At 33.4% G+C, this 20,379-nt stretch overlaps 1 protein-coding gene across 2 annotated transcripts in view; it reads left to right on the top strand.

Annotated features, from left to right (window-relative positions):
- The window catches only part of LOC139783289 (xanthine dehydrogenase-like), an 81,188-nt gene extending 61,258 nt beyond the window's left edge, over positions 1-19,930 (top strand). The window contains exons 2-6 of one of the 2 annotated variants that reach the window (XM_071722445.1): positions 5,971-6,084; positions 6,169-6,310; positions 6,383-6,679; positions 10,398-10,562; positions 12,036-13,001. In XM_071722445.1, the coding sequence (XP_071578546.1) occupies positions 5,971-6,084; positions 6,169-6,310; positions 6,383-6,679; positions 10,398-10,454 (610 nt within the window). In that variant the 3' untranslated portion in view covers positions 10,455-10,562; positions 12,036-13,001. Of the gene's footprint in view, positions 1-5,970; positions 6,085-6,168; positions 6,311-6,382; positions 6,680-10,397; positions 10,563-12,035; positions 13,002-19,824 lie in introns of those variants that run through there. The other variant, XM_071722446.1, reaches the window with a different exon arrangement.
- The last annotated feature ends 449 nt before the right edge of the window (positions 19,931-20,379 follow it).

Genomic DNA, 20,379 nt, shown 5'->3' with positions numbered 1-20,379 from the left:
CTAGACACAGAAACTACCTACGTAGCGCACTGCCTGGGCCGTCATCGGAGACTTGGACCATGTAGACATCGAAAAATTATATATTTTTTACTTTAATTATAAGTTTTGAATTAGAGGGGCCTTTTAATTAATAATTTAAATCTGAATTTTTAATTAGAGGTGATATACAGGGTGGCCCATTTTAAAAGATGCAGGCACATATCTCGAAAAATATGAAACATACGGAAAAACGTTTCAGACAAAAGTTGTTTGGTTCGAAGGGGGACATAAGATGGTGTCATTGGTTTGACCTCGGATGGTCGTTTAAAGCTCACGTAAACGACACCTTTAATTTCTTAAATGGAAACCCCTATTTTTCAATGCATATTCTTGTAGCTAATCTTGAGAGCTTTTCAAAACACTATAATAAAGTATTTTTTCGTTAAGAACTTTTGGAATTATGAGGCTTGAAAGTTCTAGTATTTTGACATAAAATACAAAATATCTTGTAAAACATTAAGTTTTCGGTAATGTTACCTTAATACTTTTATGCACAGAATAATGAGACGAATCAATTGGTATGAAAAAAAGACATAGTTGCTTTTAAGAAAAAGTATGCAGATGCGTGTTGCAAATTACATATTTTTTCTTAAAGGAACTATGCCTTTTTTTCATACCAATTGATTCGTCTCATTATTCTGTGCATAAAAGTATTAAGGTAACATTACCGAAAACTTAATGTTTTACAAGATATTTTGTATTTTATGTCAAAATACTAGAACTTTCAAGCCTCATAATTCCAAAAGTTCTTAACGAAAAAATACTTTATTATAGTGTTTTGAAAAGCTATCAAAATTAGCTACAAGAATATGCATTGAAAAATAGGGGTTTCCATTTAAGAAATTAAAGGTGTCGTTTACGTGAGCTTTAAACGACTATCCGAGGTCAAACCAATGACACCATCTTATGTCCCCCTTCGAACCAAACAACTTTTCTCTGAAACGTTTTTCCGTATGTTTCATATTTTTCGAGATATTTGCCTGCATCTTTTAAAATGGGCCACCCTGTATATACAATAATTCAATATGTAATTATGGTTTACTTTAGTTTCAATTCACAAATTAATATTGATTTGTGAATTAAAGCCTGTGCAATTCACGAATCAAAATTGATTTGTGAATTAAAGCTTAGTATAATTAATAATTTAAAATTGAGTTATAATTTATTCGTGAATTAGATTAAAAATTGATTTAATTATTTGCAACCCTGGTAGTCCATACTATGTCGATGGTGCCGACGCTCACTGTCGCTACTGGGTATAGTTATGCTCTGTCTAGACCAGAGGATGATCCTACTTGTGGCTCATCTTAGGATGCATTCCGTTTCACACATGATGCATCATTTATCCATGTTTAACATTCGGTGAAGAACAAGGATAAATGATGCATTATGCACATCGTGCGTGAAACGAAATGTACCCCAAGTGTACACTACTCACTAGGATAAGCCACAAGTAGGATCATCCACAAGTAGGATCATCCTCTGGTCTAGACAGGGCATTATACTTTAGAGTTCCTCTAATCCATAGACTTAGAAGAGATAGACCGAGCGTAAGCCTGCAGGAGTACTGATAGGCGCGGTAATGCCCATTTTAGACCAGGATGATCCTACTTTGTGGCTCATCCTAGTGCCCGTTCTAGACCTGAGGATGATCCTACTCGCGGCTCATCCTAGTGAGTAGTGTAGACGGATAAAAATCATACTGAAATTAGCTTTCAATCGTACCAACCCAATCGCGTATAGCTATTGCTAGTCTGGCGCCATCTAGTGGCTGGGATACTTATGCCCTATCAGGCCCTATCTAGACCGGAGGATGATCCTACTTGTGGCTCATCCTAGTAGTGTAGACGGGTAACAATCATACTAAAGTTAGCTTTCAATCTTACCAACCTAAAACAACTTAAAATTGTGCAGTGTAGACGGACGACCGTAGTCGGATGAGCCGCGAGTAGGATCATCCTCAGGTCTAGAACGGGCATTAGAAAAATTAAAAATTATCAAATTTAAGGCCATTGCACGTAACAAAGTTTTAGTCATAATCGTAAGGCCGTAAGAAAATAGACCAATCACAGTCGATTATTCTCCTCGCGCTTGAAGAATAATCGAGTGTGATTGGTCTATTTTCTTACGGCCTTACGATTAAAACTAAAACTTTGTTACGTGTAATGGCCTTTAGTAATTTCTGTCGGCTAGCTTCATAGAGGTGGAATCATTTCATCATTGTTGTTTGTCAAATGTTAAATAAGAACGAAATGATGCTCGCGAGCGTTGTGAGCGTTAAGTGGAACGCACCTTAAGTAGCAATAGACTGTGGTTCTTACCTTTGGATCCAACCAATCACATGCACTTAATTGCTACTTAGCCGCTCAGTGAGCGGTTGTGCTCCTGGATGCTCCTAATGTCTATAATTCTCCATTAAGAAATATTTTATTGAAACTGGAATAAATTACTTTGTTCTAAAAGATATAACAATAGTCAACAAAAAAGGTATAATTAGATATCTGTACATATTGCAGTAATAAAATAGATTTAAGAATATTATATCTAAAGAATATACTAAAGAAAAAAATTCTAAATTCACAATTTTTTTAAAGAATTTTAGAGAAGAATAAAAGAAAAATGTAGGAAAGATATAAAGACCGAAGGAAGGGAAAAGAAAGTTACAAAAAATATATATTTTAATAATTTCTAAAAAAGAAGAGACTAAAATGATTTTGAAAGATGAGTGAATCCAGGATATTAACAATTTTGATAAATAAATAAAGCTAATATATACAACTTTAAAAATCTCTAAAAAATACATTTTAGATATACATATAAGATGTGCAACTATGTAAATAAGTATAAAATACAGGATGTCAATTGTATGATATTTTAATATGATTCTTATAGCGATGGAAGAATTATGATAGATGTTAAACTTAGGCAGTTATATAATTATAATAACTGAATAAAAAATAGATTAAGACGTTAAGGATGTTCTGGTGCTAACTTTCTAACATTGACAATATTCTCAAAATTTAATATATTGTTTCTATTTATTATCCAAACATGTGTGCAAAACCTGAAATCGATTCTCTAACCGGTTCACGAGTTATTTAACTTTTAATTTTGCATGAGTTCTTATGGAGAATAGCAGCGGCATATATTCCCAATTATATAAACAAAATTATAAGGAAGCACCATTGACAATATTCTGAAACTTTGTTTGTGATTAAATAAAATACTCACAACGAGCAACGTTTTTAAAAAAGTTGATATCGATTCACTAACGCGTTCTCGAGTTATTAATAAACAAGCAATGCAAACTTCCAAAAATAGGTTATGGCTAGAAGGTTATGGCTAGAATAAGGCTAGAAAGGTAAATATTATCCCATACAGCACAAAATGTTTTCAAAAAATATTTCTGAATATTTTAAAATAATTAAAAATTTTTTTGTAATAACATTTTTAAGAATATTTTAAGAATCTTTTAAAAATATTTATAAAAATGTATTTCTTTATCACCCAGACAATATTTTATTAAATATTTGAAATATATTTTTGAAATATTAATTTAAATCTACATATTCATTGTTTTATAACCTCGATCCAAAATATTTAAAATTATTTTTAATTTATTATTGGTTCTATAATCTTTTCTCAAATATTTTTGAAATATTATGAAATATTCTTAATTAAAAAATGCATAGTAGCGCATCTTTCCGTGCTAGTTTGGAACGACGCCGCTAGGCGGCGCATAATGGTAAGACTAACTCGTAAATAAATTTCAATCGAGGGCTAATATAAGCAGGTCTCTGGCGAAGCAAAATTATGACATTCGCAAGATATGTATATATTTCAAATATCAAGATGCACCTATATTTTACAGATATTAAAAAAATTTTTTCAAACATGAAACACAATTATTGCTGATTGGGTTAAACATATTTTATTTTTTAAAGTAATATTTCTAAAAGATTTTACAAATATTAGGAAAGACCGGGGCAAACTCGACACAATTTTTTCAAAAGCAATTTTCAACAATTAATTAAAATTTTCAAGCAAATTTAATGGTACACATTTAAAGAGTGTTCCTTCAGGTACAAAATCGCTTAAGGAAATTTTGCTGTACGTCGCTTAGTTTTGCTCCCAAGAAAGCAAAAGTGACGCAAAGACAAATTTTCAAATTGAAAAATGCCGGGGCAAACTCGACACTTTGCTTGATCGACACAATTTGATCTGGAACTTATTTTTTTTGTTTGAAACTAAACATACATTGTTTATCGTGTATTTAGAAAGTACAAAAATTCGGAATTAAGTAAAACAATCATTGGAAATAATGAAAACAAAAATTGTTGAACATTCAATTATTTTCACCTAAACTCATGTCTGAAAAACAATTTATGCAAGTAAATTCGCGATTAGACGTGCACACGCATTTGTCATGGGCCATATAGCTGCATGATAAGCATCGTTTGTTATTGGGAGCCGATAAAACGGCGTGGTGTCGACCTTGCCCCGAACGTCGTTTTTCACTTTTGTTACTCCAAAAATATAAAAATTTGGAAAATATGCAAAAACTATTATCGGATTCGTATAAAGCATCGAATTTCCCATCAAAATCACTTACCGTTAGATTCGCAAGAGTAAAGAGTAGATGAAAGAGTAGAAATTTTCGAGAGATAAGACCAATTACCTTTCACCATCAAAACGGTTATGTTGCGCTAAAAATTACACCATAACTCAGAATGTCACCAAATACCGTTGATAATAGTAAAACATAAAGACGCATTTACAGTAGGAAAGGCAAGTTTTTACGATAGATTTAAATTGGCAAAAAGCCTAGTGTCAAGTTTGCCCCGGTGTCGAGTTTGCCCCGGTCTCCCCTATTGAATATATTTATTTGCAATCTTATAAAAATATTTTTGAAAATATTTTTCTGACATGATCTGGCGGACATAGAAACATTTTAAAAATATTTTTGTGAATTATTATAATTTTCCTAAAAAATATTTAAAAAATATTTTGTGCTGTATGGGATGTCAATGATTTTCATCATGATGTCACTCATAATGTCAATCATTTTTTACACATCTTATGCGTTTTTAAGTATTATTCAATGTTTGTATACATAAAATATTACTAATATACGTAACGTTTTGTTGTTTCTTACAATTTGTTTCAGGTAAAATTCACGTCCAAAAATTTTTTGCTGACAATTACAAAATTTGCAAAATGTACAGTAGTGCCAAATATCACATTAACTAGCATTATTTAATTCCTTTACACGGTACGAGTACATATGGTGCATGTTTTAACTCACAAAAGCATACAATTTTACTTAATTATAAATTGAAGTAACTTTTGTTTGAGATTGTATAGCCAGAACATCCTTAAGAGGACAAATGAATGAGGAATAGATAATATAAAAACTTGTTAAGGATTTTTTAATAAAAAGATAAATTGATATAATTGACTGTACCAAAAAACTTTATTCTTGGAAGGATTTTATTCTTTTTGTTAACTGAACGTTTTAAATATTTATTATTAATTTCAAATGGAACACAACTTTTTCAATATTTACATACATAACTGTGGAGAGTCAATTAGAGACGGAATATTGTCAGAACAATTTTTATTGCACACCGTTACAAGCGCGACCTCCTTCCGCCATCTTCTCTACTCTCTACCTTCCGCTCGTCGCTCGCTGCGACTTTCGAAATATCGATACGATACTTCTCGCTCGACTCTCTTTCGACTTACAACATAACTACATGTTAAAATAGCCGGTTTTAACATTTTTAATTTCAAATATCTCAAAGATTTGATAAAATAGAACATTTCGGAAGCTGAGTTTTATCAGAAAATATTTAGCACAGAAATCGAGGAAAATGTCCTTTTTTTCATGACTTTGAAAAAAATTAGTTTTATCGAACACTGTAATTTCAGAAAATGGAATAAATCGATTTTTGAGGAGGTTTATGATTCCTTACTTGAGGAACTACCATTAGCAGATAATGCACCAGGAGGAATGATTAAATACCGTCGATCTCTCACTCTCAGGTTCGATATTAGAATACGTTAATAATTAAGAGATAAATTAATAACAAAGCATACTGCAAATAACTCACATTATATTTTTTTTAGTTTATTTTTTAAAGGATTTATGCACATCTCCAAGGAATTATCGAAAAACGTTTTGGATGTCGAATATATATCAAAGGAATTAGAAAGCGCTTCGGATTGTTTCCATTATAAAGCACCAAAAAGCTCACAATATTACCAAGTGGTAATATTTTATTCTGAATGCTTACAAATTATTATTTAAATGCAATAAAATTATGATGTTTTGTTCTGACAGGTGCCTAAAAATCAAGAATCGTATGATCTAATAGGACGTCCTCTTGTACACGTTAGTGCATTTAAGCAAGCAACGGGAGAAGCGATATATTGTGACGACATGCCCAAATTTGCAAATGAACTGTACTTAGCATTGGTTCTCTCTACTAGAGCGCACGCAAAAATCTTGAAAATTGATCCATCTAAGGCACTATCTACGGAAGGAGTTGTGTCATTTTTTTCTTCAAAAGACATAGCAGGAGATAGTAGATGGATGGGAGCTGTATTTCATGACGAAGAAGTATTTATATCAGAAAAGGTATGTTCTTAAACACAAAAATAGATATTAATCTTCTTTGTTGAAATCGTCCATTTTTCCTAATTTTAGATATGCACGAAATAACATAAAAATTTCTGTTATTTTTAAACATTTTGCAAAATATTAATGCTTAAATACGAGCATGTTCTATATCTGAACTCATCAATTTTAATTCCAACAAAGATTAAAAATAAAAACATATTTATATTAAAAATAAAGTTTTATTTTCATTAATTAATGAGAAATTATATGTTAGCTTAAAAATACTATACAGGGTGTTAAATTCAAACGTAACAGGTCGAATATCTCGATAACTAAATAAAATATCACGGTCCGATTTTTTTTTTAGGTTGTATCGTTTCGAGACGGACAAATTTTGATAACAAAAAGATTGACCTTGGGAGGCGTCAAGTTCAAATAAAGGTCAACTTAATTTTTTTAAATGGCAGCATAATTTTGTAAACACCTACGTTTGTAACCTTTCTTATTACGAGTTCAACGCGCTATGATCCAAGGTCGCCGAAGGTCAAATGACCAAATGCGAATTTACGATATTATTGCCTTCGAACTGCTTACAGTACAGCTAACTGGCTCAGTGAGCACCCTAGGCGCCTTGAGACTTTCTTCGCTATACGTTGTTTACATTCTTGACTATTGCTTCCTCATAGAGGAAGCTTTGTTTTCATAAACTTCGTATATGGACCTTTGATCGCATAGCTAGGCCTAATCAACCGAATTTTAAAGTATTATATATGAAATAGGAGTAAAAAAGACCGAAGAAAAAATTGTTTTTTTAGTTTTCGATGCCAATGTGTTCCTTATGTTCGAAAACGTTGGAAAATCGTAATTTTAAAAAATGTCCGTATGTATGTATGTATGTGTGTGCCAAATTTACCGAAATTTCTATAACTCAAGAACTAATTAACCAAATTTTAAAGAATTATATATAAAATAGGGGTAGAAAAAACTGAAGAATATAATAGAATTAATAAAAATTGCTAATAATAAAGGGGTTACCGATTTCTGTTTAAAAAAATCTACGTGAGTGCTCTAATTTCCGCAAATTTTGAGATATCGAGCTTAATTTTTTTTTATAAATAGAGTATCATTAAAGGTAGGTTGGTGTTGAATTTAGCAAGGATCGGTGAAGGGATTACCGATTTCTGCTTAAAAAGTGTATAAGATGTACATGTAATTTTATAGAGTAGGGGAGACCGGGACTATTCGTGACACTGCTGAAATTTTGTCGCGGGCCTAACTTTAAAATGCTTTCTGCTAAAAACCTGTAATATCAATCACAGATGTCTCTTAGTGTCCTCTAGGTACCAACGGAATTGCATTTGCGTGTCAACCATTTTTCTCTCTCAGTGACAGAAAGTCTGTTTCAAGTGCTCAAAGTAAAATTTTTCAAATCCCGAAAATTTGTTTTCTCGCTGAATAAAATAATAAGAGATCCGAAACGGTAAATTGTATTTAGTCACTCGACTTCACTAAGCATAATGCATGAGTAGATTTTATAGTATTCTTTCTTATCTGTAAGTCACGGATCATGAATGAGGAAAAACCACGCCGGGGCATTTCGTGACACGAGCAATCGGGGCAACCAAAAAAACCACGATTAACCGTTCAAAGGAAGAACCAGTTCGCAGGGGCCGTGGACGCCTTCGAGAAGTGGTTCCCCGTAATCGAATGTGAGCGATGAGGGCGATTAATTGAACAGGCGTTACTTTTTTCCTCATAATTTTTTATACATATAATATGTATAAAATTCTGACAACTAAAGGCTTTTTCAAAGTATAAAGTAGATAAAAATTGCAAAAACGAAAGAAATCCATATAGTTTGTTCAATCAGAGAAAGTGTTACGTATTACCCCCGGCCCCGGGGCAATTCGTGACAGTGTGACACATGACACAGCGATACATTTCTTGATATATTTCGAGACTCGTGAGAAAAAAACCTATATTTTTTTTCTTTTAAACTAGAGAGATGGACGATTACATCGCACTAATAAAAATTTTTTAAACATTTATACAAAGCGAGAAAAAAATTCGAAACAAAAATGTGTCACGAATAGCCCCAGTCTTCCCTATCATTAAAATAAGGTTGTTTTAAATTTGGCGAAGATCGATGAAAGAGTTACCGATTTCTGCTCAAAAAGTTACATGTATAAGTTGTATATGTAATTTTATATAGAATATCATTAAAAGAAGGTTGGTATTTTGAATTTGGCGATAATTGGTAAAAGGGTTCTTTCTTTATAAAATTTTGAATTTTTTGAGGATCGGTGAAGGAGTTACCGATTTTTGCCTAAAAAGTGGACAAGTTATACATGTAATCTTATATATAGAGTATCATTAAAGGAACGTTGTTCTGAGTTTGGCGAGGATCGGTGAAGGGATTACCGATTTCTGCTTAAAAAGTGTATAAGATGTACATGTAATTTTATATAGAGTATCATTAAAGGAAGGTTGTTTTGAATTTTGCGAGGATCGGTGAAAGAGTTACCGATTTTTGCTTAAAAAATGTGTAAGTTATTTGATGAATAGAATATCATTTAAGGAAGGTATTGAATTTGGCGAGAATCGGTGAAGGAGTTACCGATTTCTGCTCAAAAAGTTACATGTATAAGTTATGCATGTAATTTTATATAGAGTATCATTAAAAGAAAATTGGTATTGAATTTGGCGATAATCGGTAAAAGGGTTCTTTCTTTATAAAATTGTGAATTTTTTTAGAAATGTCCGTGGTTGCTCTAACTTCCGCCAATTTTGAGATATCAGGCTATTTATAATTCTATTATATTCTTCAGTCCTTTCTATCCCTATTTCATATATAATTCTTTAAGATTTGGTTGATTAGATCCAGCTTTATACGCGATTAAAGGTCCATATGCGAAGTCCATATTGGACCATGTAGCCTGAACTCCCAAAGTCAACATCAATTTGACATTGCGTCGATTGTGAAACCCCACTTGGGCTACTAATTTTCTGTGTTTCCTGGACTTGACTCTGACTTTCTATCCTGTGTTTCCTGGACTCTATTCTGATTTTCTGTCCTGTGTTTTCTGAACTCGACTCTGGCTTTCTTTAAGAAAATAGCCACGAATGTAAATAACATATAGCGAAGAGAGTCTCAAGGCGCCTAGGGTGCTCACTGAGCCAATTAGCCGTACTGTAAGTCCCGGTCTACAATAGGTGTTTTAAGCCCTAAGCCTTAAGAAATTGTTCAATCACAGTTGAATTTGAGGAGAATAATTGACTGTAATTGGTCAATTTCTTAGGGCTTCGGGGTTAAAACACCTATTGTAGACCGGCACTAAGCAGTTCGAAGGCAACAATATCGTAAATTTGCATTTGGTCATTTGACCTTCGGCGACCTTGGGTCATAGCGCGTTGAACTCGTAATAAGAAAGGTTACAAACGTAGGTGTTTACAAAATTATGCTGCCATTTAAAAAAATAAAGTTGATCTTCATTTGACATTGACACCTCACCCAAGGTCAATTTTTTTGTTATCAAAATTTGTCTGCCTCGAAACAATACAACCTAAAAAACCGGACCCTGATATTTTATTTAATTATCAAGATATTCGACCTGTTACGTTTGAAATTTAACACCTCCCCTATAACATTTTCTGCAATTGCAAATGTTGGCAACAAATTATGTTTATCGAAAGGCTGCAAATGAGAAACATATTTTGTTATTTTCAATTTTGTTAGCACACTTCCGTCAATGTGCAACAACCTTTGTCGGCAAAATATATGACAGAATGGTAGCTAACAGCAAGCAGATACCGAACATATTGTTGGCAAATTGATGGCAAATGCCAAGCAGTTTAGCTATCGCAAACAGTGTCAGCAAACATCTCGCAAAAATACAACAATGTATGTTGACGACAGATGACTCGGATAAGCTAGCAAGTTTGTTGAACGCATTGACGGCAGATTCACGATGAGTATCAAACAGCTTTGCTATTACAAAAGTGTCAGCATTTGTTACGCAAGAATGCAACAGCATCTGTTACGTCGTAAATCTCTCGTCATTACAATGCTCTATCAAATACTTTCATTGCTTTCATCTTGCCAACATATTGCTAACAAGTAAGGTCATTTTCAAATAAAAAGAATATACAAATGTTGGATCATCCAATAGATGGCATTCGATAGGATCCGTTTCTCGTAAGAAAAATACGATGAACGATGGTATAAGAACGATATATAAATCACGAAACTGTACAATTTGTATCTGTTGTTTCGTAAAGTCCACTCTTATAATAAAGTGTGGCACATTTTTTGGATTGATGGTAACGTTAATGGAACCTTATGTTAGTTAATAGTTTTTGAAGACTGATAATAATTAAATAAACACAAAGGCCTATACTCTCTTTTATTGATAAAAGCGCGCTTTTATTTCTGAAATGCTATAGTATATATGTATGTAACGTAAACTATTGAGGAATCGTTTGTTTCGTTTACTCTTTAATTTAATTGTTCGACTTGATAGCAACTTGCCGGCAAAATTGCAGACATTTTGTTATCTGGGTTGGTCTACTTTTGGTGCCAATCGGCTGCCGCTTTGCAGTAAACTGATCTGTCCTGAGTTTGTTGTCAATCTGTCGTCGTACTGCTATTGTCAGATTTGTTCTGGTATTGTCGTCAATTTGACTGCGGAATATGTTTTTCGAATTTGGTTCACATTGGAGACCAACTGAGGACACAGTAGGCCCTGGCTTTGGCATTATCGTTCCGCTGGCATTTGTTTCCCTTTTGGCAACATCTCACAACCAAAATGTTTGCTGGGTCTCTACATGTGGAAAGTATCCCATACAGCACAAAAAGTTGAAACAACGTTGCTGAGACGTTGCAATGTTGAATGTTGAAGTATAAATATCTTTCTAACGTTGAATCTATGTTGCTTTTTCTACATTGATTCTTTATGTTAATACAACATTGAACAAATTATTAATCTCATACAGCACACAAATATTGAATCAACATCTCAAAAACATTGCATTGTAACATTGGCAATATTGCATTAACGTTGCAAAATATAGATTCAACGTTGAAAAGACATTGCACAAACGTTTAATGTCCGCTGAATTGCAATGTCTTGTAGACATTGTTTCAACATTTCAACATTCAGAAAACATTGCTTGATCGAATGGGCTAGTGATCTTGGGTGATCTTCTGACGCTTCTTTCTTGCTTATACTTGTACAGGGTGTATCAAGACGATACAGAGCGGTACGGCGGGTTGCCCATTCGAGCAGGCGCGCATGGTCGTTCACAATTGCGTTGACTTCGGTGCATCACCTATAATCACTCGCATATCTTTTTTACAATAAAATGAACTTTTTAGCGCCCGAAGTTGCAATACAATTGTGACGGATTTCCGTAGCAGTAACGTTAAAACAGAAGTCGAGATGACAATACAGGTTATGAAATAAATTTTATTAAGAAAACGAAAGACATCTTCTCTCTTACGAAAAAAGCTCGTACCATAGACCATCATAATCATTATATATTATAATTTGATTACTTAAATTATTTTTTGCACACAATGTTTATGCACAGGACAAAAGTCAGCAATTAGCATATGTGTGCAAATTTAAATTATAAGTCGGCTAATAAATTTCATTCAATGTAAGTTTAAATAATGGCAGAAATCACCATTAACAAATCTTACAATATTCATTTTGTTTAATTAATAAATAATTTATCATTAAATTGATAATCAATTTAATATATCAATACTAATGAGCATTATATAATTCTTTATATAAATGATGCTGCTGCATCTTAAAAATCTTAATCTTAATCTCATAAACAACAGGTTTATTAGTATAAAATATACATTTTAAATAACAATTTGCTCAAAACCGTGACATATGCATGATGCAAAAAATCCGTGTCATTTTGAGACGGTGTCAAATCGTGCTTTGTTATAATCCTCGCCGATGTGTTGACCTACGACATGCCTCTTCTTGCAAGACCTTTCATATCATTGTGTGTCGTGTCGACAAGATCGTCAAGTCTTCTCCCAGAGAGTATTCATTATGTACATGGCTCTGTATTCCACGTTATTCAGACCGAATGGTGAGTTTCCTAAGGAATCTTTTTAATATCTCAACATTAATTGAACAAATTTACAGATATGGATCAATTGGTCTATGTTTCTGATACTTTGAATCAGTAAACTCACCATACGGTACAAAGAACGTGTAACTTAATTTCTGTAACTGCCGCTGAAGATGGCTCAAAACTGAGCCGAAACGTACAGATCGATGTAATGTATCAAAACGACGAATAAATCAGTTATTTCTGATATTACGCACTGTGATCTGCGTCTGACCCTCATAGCCTTGACTTCTCCTATTTTAATCTCGAGGGTCCTCATATTACTTTATTTATTATTTTGACTTTTCTTTAATAAAATTTTATTATGTTCTTTGAAGGAGTATAAATTCTTCTTTCGAGTACATGATAAAGACTCTTTCTAAAATTTGTACATTTTAAGACTATTATCAAGAAAATATTCTTTCTTAAAGACAACCGTTACTTACTAACAGAAAAAAAAGTAAATTGAGTAATCGCTTTTTTAAGCAGTACAATTGATATTTTACTGTGTATGCATGTACACACGTATGTACATAAGTACGCACAAAAAATTTTTCTATGTTAGAAAATTTTATTTCTATTTAAAAAAGGCGAGAAACTATCATCGCTCAGGATGGGGGCCCGGCGTTACGCGTCGCTCGTGCCGCTTGAAGTAAACAACTGCCCGCTCGCCGACCGCGGGGCGGCCGCATCTCGCCGCGCGCTTGGATTTGGCGGTGGGCCGGGCCAATACGGCGATTTTTAATCATTAATAACTCATCAACTATTGCGAAAATTGCAAAATGGCACATGACTTTTCGACTCAGTTTGGCTCGCTCTATCTAAATATGAAAAAAGTACCGAACATTCTGATACACCCTGTATATAGAGAAATACTATAAAAAGGTTTTATTAAATATTTACTTTTAATTGAAATACAATTTAATTGAAATCACTGTACAAGTATATACAATAATGAAAAAACAAGTAACTTCCTTCGCTAGTAAATAAAATTTAAAACAACAGTCGTTTTTGTTCGAACCAACTGGCTAAATTAATATATTAAATCTCACAACGTTTCGACCGTAATTTCGGTCCTTTTCAAGTGAGAATCACGCAATCCATCCGCATAATCCGCATACAAAAATCAATTACGTCGCTGACGTCGTGCCCTAACTACATCATGCATACGTAAAGCTAAAAAATGAAAGTCAACAATTTACAAAAATAAGCTCACATTATGCAATAGTCAAAAAGATAAAATCAATTGAGTTAGAATAAAAATAGATTAAAATAAAATTAAAAAGGCTTACATATCTTGTGCGTCGAGACAAAATATAAGAGCAGTGTAGCGTGAAAGGAGAAACGTCGCAAGCCATATCTGAGAACACATCCGGACAGTATAACAGTCAAAGTCGTACTGAGAATACCGACACGATCAGCGAATGACAAGCTGTGTTCAAAGATAAAAACGAACAGAACCAAAACAAAAAGTGCAGACTAAGTAACATCGATAATACGGTTGTAAGTAAAGGCGCGGGTCCGATGGAGATCCGTAAACCTAACCCTAACCGTAAGAAATCGCCTCCTATCGTCTACAATGACAGCCCATAATCGTAACAAAACGTAACATAAAGAACCGTAAACCCATAACGCGAATTCGTGTTTGAGTCGATTCTAACCTCTGTGTTAACTTTTACAAAGTGCAGAAATTTCGCTATAATGGGATATTTACCGTGTTAGAAAAACAGCTTTTGTGGCTATTAACTTAGTTGCGATAATTCTGCAGTTATTGCGGAAAAAGAAGAAAAAGGTCATTTATAATGTCTGTATGTTTTATTGACAGCTGAAGTCTTAACATTCAGTAAATTGACATTATTTTCATCCGATGGTTCCATTTTTACTTTCAACAAATCTGATTCTTTGAGCTCATTTCTCACTTGTACTTCATTCTTGCTTTTGTTATTCTCTACAATTTTCAGATATTCCATCACATCTGAATCGTCGGTCTCTAGCGTATCTCATGTAGTAGATTCTTCAGATGGTGACAAGCTTCTTTTCAAAACATTCCCACGTGTCCTGAAATAAATGGAAAATACTTTTTTTTATATGCGTATTTATTGTATGTGGTGTGTATAATGTTTAATACATCATGTCCTGATAGCATAGTCGACTATCTTTAATTAAGAAACGTACAAATGCAGATAAAAACTTCTATTCGCATCTGTATGTTTTTGTTAAATATTTTTACTATACGAAGTCAATTTTCAGCAAACTGCACTGCAAGGACACAGTGTATAATATAAAAAGGCTAAATATAAATACAATATAATATAATAAATTTAGTGAACATACTTGAATGGATTACATACCTTCTACTTTGAACATGAGGTTCTAAGAATTGCAGAGCTTTATACAGATTACTAGGAGTTGACTGTTTTGAGGATCCTGAGCCGGGTGGAAGCCCTGCTTTTAAAGATCGTCTCTCACGAATAAAACGTTCTCGCAATTGGCCCCATCGGTGTTCGCAGTCAGCAGCTGCATAATAATATAAATGATTAAATTATAGTACACAGTTTATACATAATATGTATAAACTGTTGTATTACTATAGAACTAAATAAATAAATAAAACTGATAATGCATACATGTACATACCTGTTGCATTCAACGCTTCTGCAATGCTACACCACGAATTTTGTGATTTTATTTTGTCTTTATAATCGGGACTGCTTTTATTGTATAAATGAGAACATTTCTCCACTAATTCAATTAAACGTTGGTCCGTCAAGTCCATTGTTATTTATTATAAATATTTATACTTGGTTATAAACATATAACCTCACCCCCGTTCTGAATGTAACTCTGAATCTAACCTCTCTTGTTACCATAACCGCGGTCGTAAAAGTTCAAATAAACCAACTTTTACGGTTACGGTCTTACGGTTAGAGTTAGGTTTACGGATCTCCATTGGACCCGCGCCTTAACAGGCAGATTTTAAGTGTCTTTTTGAAGATTAATTGTGCAACATACTTTTTAATAAAAAACATTTCTGAGATTTTTTTTCTTAAATTGTCTCTCCTTATATAAACTAAACTATCTTTATTGCTTATCCCCGCAGGGTTTGCAAGTCGTTTTTACAAGGAACGTTACCCAAACCTTTACACTACTACCCTTTCTCCTCTCACTTTAACCCTTTCTGGACCAACGGTTTAACGTCTCTTCCGAAAGCCGGAGCCCAGTTTACCATCTAGGGATACTGGGATCATTTGGGATCTATCCGCCAGATGGGGGGGCAGCGTTTTGCTGAGAAAAATTCTCATCGGCCTAGCGGGATTCGAACCCGGTTCTCCGGATTACGAATCTGGCGCTCTACCCACTAGACCAGCCATCTCCCCTGTCTCTCCTTATATAAAATCTCGGGTTGATGCCAATTAAAATCGTGATTAAGTGTGAGACGATGCTGACCACAGAATGATTGTCGACATTCTTCCTAATATCACAGAAATGTTCCTTAATGCGTGTCTCTAAGTGCCTTTTTGTTTGACCAATGTATGTATAGCCTTACAATTTACGCAATCAATCTTATAGACCAACTCAGTCTGCCTGAGATTCGGTAGCCTATCTTTCCCCTTTCTAATGACGCAATCTAATTTCTTCGGGATGGTGAGAAAAACCCTAAATTTAGCGTCACGCATTGTACGGCCAACATTACCACTGAGACCTTTAACATACGGTATAGTAATAAATTTTAAAGGATCTCGGGCCACATTGTCACTGCTAGAGTCATTACAATTATTATTACGTTTCTGTAGTTCGTTAAGTCGGACATTAACATACTTATTAATCACTTTTGTTGGATAACAATTATTAGAAAGAATCTTTTTTATTTCAATTACATTGGAATTGTGAAAACGTGCGTCAGACAAAAGGATAGCCCGGTCAACAAGATTACGTATAATATTAGTTTTGTATTTAAGAGGGTGGTTCGAAAAATAATTATTTAATTGCGTGATTGCGTGATTCTCACTTGAAAAGGACCGAAATTACGCTCGAAACGTTGTGAGATTTAATATATTAATTTGGCCAGTTGGGTCGAACAAAAACGACTGTTGTTTTTTATATACAATAATTGTCCAATTATTAATTTTCTAATAAATAGTAATAAATGTATATAAAAAAAGTAACAACGATATCCACCTTTTTCATTTATACTGAATTCACTCATATGTAGGAGAGACCGGGGCACCATGAGCCACAAAAATTCAAACTCTGAAAAGTACTTTTAAATATAAGATTTTTTGTCTCATTTTTTAAAATAATTAAAGCACTATGTACATTTTAAAATTTATTTAGCGTATTTGGCAAATATTGATTAGTTTTTGAGAAAAAAAGAAAAACACATTTTTTGAGAAATGACCCAAGGTGCCCCGGGTATGGGGCATACCCGGGACACCATGGGTCTGTCAATGGAACATTATGAATCACACAAAAACTAGGTTTATTTATTCAAGAAATAACGAAAAGTTACAAAAGTTGAAAAAAAAATTTATTTTATACGTTTTCTTATGAAACTGTTCAGGATTGGGCAGGTCAAACAAGATATCAGACCCACTATTGAAATATCATTTTTTTTTTTTTTTTTAGAAAAACTAACTTCTGACATGTTTTCTTCAATCAAAAATAACATATATCATCAACCTATCTATCTATCATCAACCTTGGTGGCGCAGCATTGGGTGTTCCATTGTGCCCCGAATGCACTTAATATAGAAAACGGTGAAACGTAATAAAAAAAATAAATGATACATGATTATCTGTAGTGTAGTAAAATGACAAAAGATGCTAGAAAGTTACACTTAATTTTTAGTACGTGTATATTTTACTACAAAAACAATATTAAAACATTTCTAAATGGTTGAAAAGTTATTTACGCATCACGAAAACTATTTATGTCACGTGCGTCTCGAGATTACGGACTTTGATGACTGCCACCTAGATACGAAGTATGAGCAACGAAATAACTGTCACATACTAGTTGAATCAACCTAAATATTATGGATTACCCTAAACAGTCAATGACCCATGGTACCCCGTGGCTCATGGTGCCCCGGTCTCCCCTACATACTAATTGGGTTTGAACAGAATAAATAATACCGCACGTGGTTTTTCGGATTTAAGAGTGATAGACTAAGACCCGATCTACAATGGATGTTTTAAGTCGTAAGTCGTAAGAATTGACCAATCACAGTCCATTATTCTCCTTGCGGTCGAAGAATAATGAACTGTGATTGGCCAATTCTTACGACTTACGACTTAAAACATCCATTGTAGATCGGGTCTAAGTTTACACGTCACCATTAATCGGGTTTAGTAACATCTGCAGTTATAACTACCGGTGTAAGATGTCGTGTAAACTTATATAGTTAAATCCGGTTTTATAACACCAGTTGTTGTTACTCTACATCCGTTGACGAAGAGATGTAGACTAAGGCCCGATCTACAATAGATAGAGTAAGCTGTAGTAAGCCTCAAGATGTAAGAAATTGACCAATCACAGTCGATTATTCTCCTCACATTCGCCTGTAATTGGTCAATTTCTTACGGCTTGAGGCTTACTGCAGCTATTGTAGATACGGACTTATAAAGCCGGTTGTAAGGAAACATGTAAACGCTGGAATATATTTTTTATAATTACAGATGTTATTAAACCCGATTAATGGTGGACGTGTAAACTTAGTCATAGACTACGTTTACACGGCACCGTTAATCGGGTTTTATAACATCGGTAGTTCTTAGGCCGGTCAATCACAGCTATTCCATTCTTCTGAAGAATGATTACGATTGGTCTTCCTGACAACTACCGATGTTATAAAACCCGATTAACGGTGTCATGTAAACGTAGTCATAGATAGAGGTTATGCCATAAACGTTATGGATGCATGTTACACCCAGATAGCAAAATGTGTTCGTTCTGAGTACATATTGTACTCACGTTTATTAAAAACATGATGGCAAGAATAGACACAGATGCGGGCTCATATGTTGCTCAGAATGCAGACATGTTATGAAATCTATAAAAGTTTACAAAATAGTGACATAATGAACACATAAATGTTCAATGAAATACTGCATATTGTGTGCATATAAAGCTCAAGAAATGACAACAATTTTAAATATTTCATGCTTAATAAAATTATTTAAAAACATGTAAATAAATAAGTAAGACGTATCCAACAATTTATCAAAAATTGCTTCGCAGATCTCTGCACTATGTGATACCAGAGGTATCACTTAAGCTGATCTGCAGCAAAGAATTGGCTGCATTGTATAATTAGGCTTCTCACAAGCTCGCCTCTTATACTAGCGCGTGATGATTTTTGATTACGAGAAAGTGACGCGTGGTATAGCCGCGTCGCGGCAGCGTGCGGTACTAGCGCTCGCGGTAATTGTTGTAAAATTATTTCCACCAGGGTCAGCATGTGATTATCATGAGTTGGCTAAGTAACGTCAATATCTGAGCTCATATATTTCCTCATATACATGTTAACTTGTACTCATGATGTGTATCATCACAATATGATCACAAGACATACATCACATTTCGGTCAATATCAGAAGATCATGACGTGATGAAATCTGATCATCAGGCATTGCTATCTGGGCAGCTATACTTTGTCTAACGAGAGATCATGGTTGGTTCTGCGCATAGGCGAGCAAAGAGGGTAAAGTCTCTAGAGCGTGGCGTATACGTAGATAGATGTTCTGTGAGCGGAGACCTGCGCGAAACGGACGAGTTTTCGTCCGATCCAACCATGATCTCTCGTTGGACGAAGTATACATATCAGTGTTGTACATTAATCGAATAAATTTTTATTACGAATAACGAATAATTTCTTTATTCGTTTTTTTTATTCGTTGATAGAATTATTCATTATTAAAATTATTCTTTATTTACAATAAATAAGTTTATTTGTTATTTTTATTCGTTATTTTTTATTCAAAAATAAAATAAAACATTTTGTACAAAATGTGATTTTTTGACGTTTCAGAACATTCTAAACACATTGGCAAAGAAAACTGAAAAAAAAATTTTGTCATGAAAACAAAGCTTCCTCTATGAGGAAGCAATATATAAAATTTTTGTTAACAAATGATAATATTTTGTGAACGTAAAGTTATAATTTATGAATTAGTATTTTTAATATTAAATTAGAACAAAGAAATTAAATAAATTTACAATCAATAAAATAAAATAAAATTATTTTAATAAGAACCTGTGTATTACTTTTAATTATTAAATAAAAAACCACATAAAAATCAATCCCATTTATAAATAGAAAAAGAGAAACATAATAAAAAAAGTATATAATCAACTTTAGTTTCCCAAAAGTGTAGATTTTAGAATGTTTTTTTTTAGTTGGTTTATAAAAAATCACTCAAAAGTAATTCTTACCAAAATTTTATTTTTTATTTGATACATTTTGTTAAAAAAAGCTTTTAGAAGCACACGTTTTTTAAACATACTGTTTGATAGTCGATGAGATTTGGATGTATTCATCATCGTAGCAAATGAAAATAATCTTTCCACCGACGAAGCCGAAGAA

Source organism: Temnothorax nylanderi, unplaced genomic scaffold, assembly GCF_030848795.1.
Source record: "Temnothorax nylanderi isolate EJ_2023f unplaced genomic scaffold, tnyl_v1.0 TNYL_tig0486_pilon, whole genome shotgun sequence".
Classification (NCBI taxonomy): Eukaryota; Metazoa; Arthropoda; class Insecta; order Hymenoptera; family Formicidae; genus Temnothorax; species Temnothorax nylanderi.
This window is presented reverse-complemented; position numbering and strand designations above follow the sequence as displayed.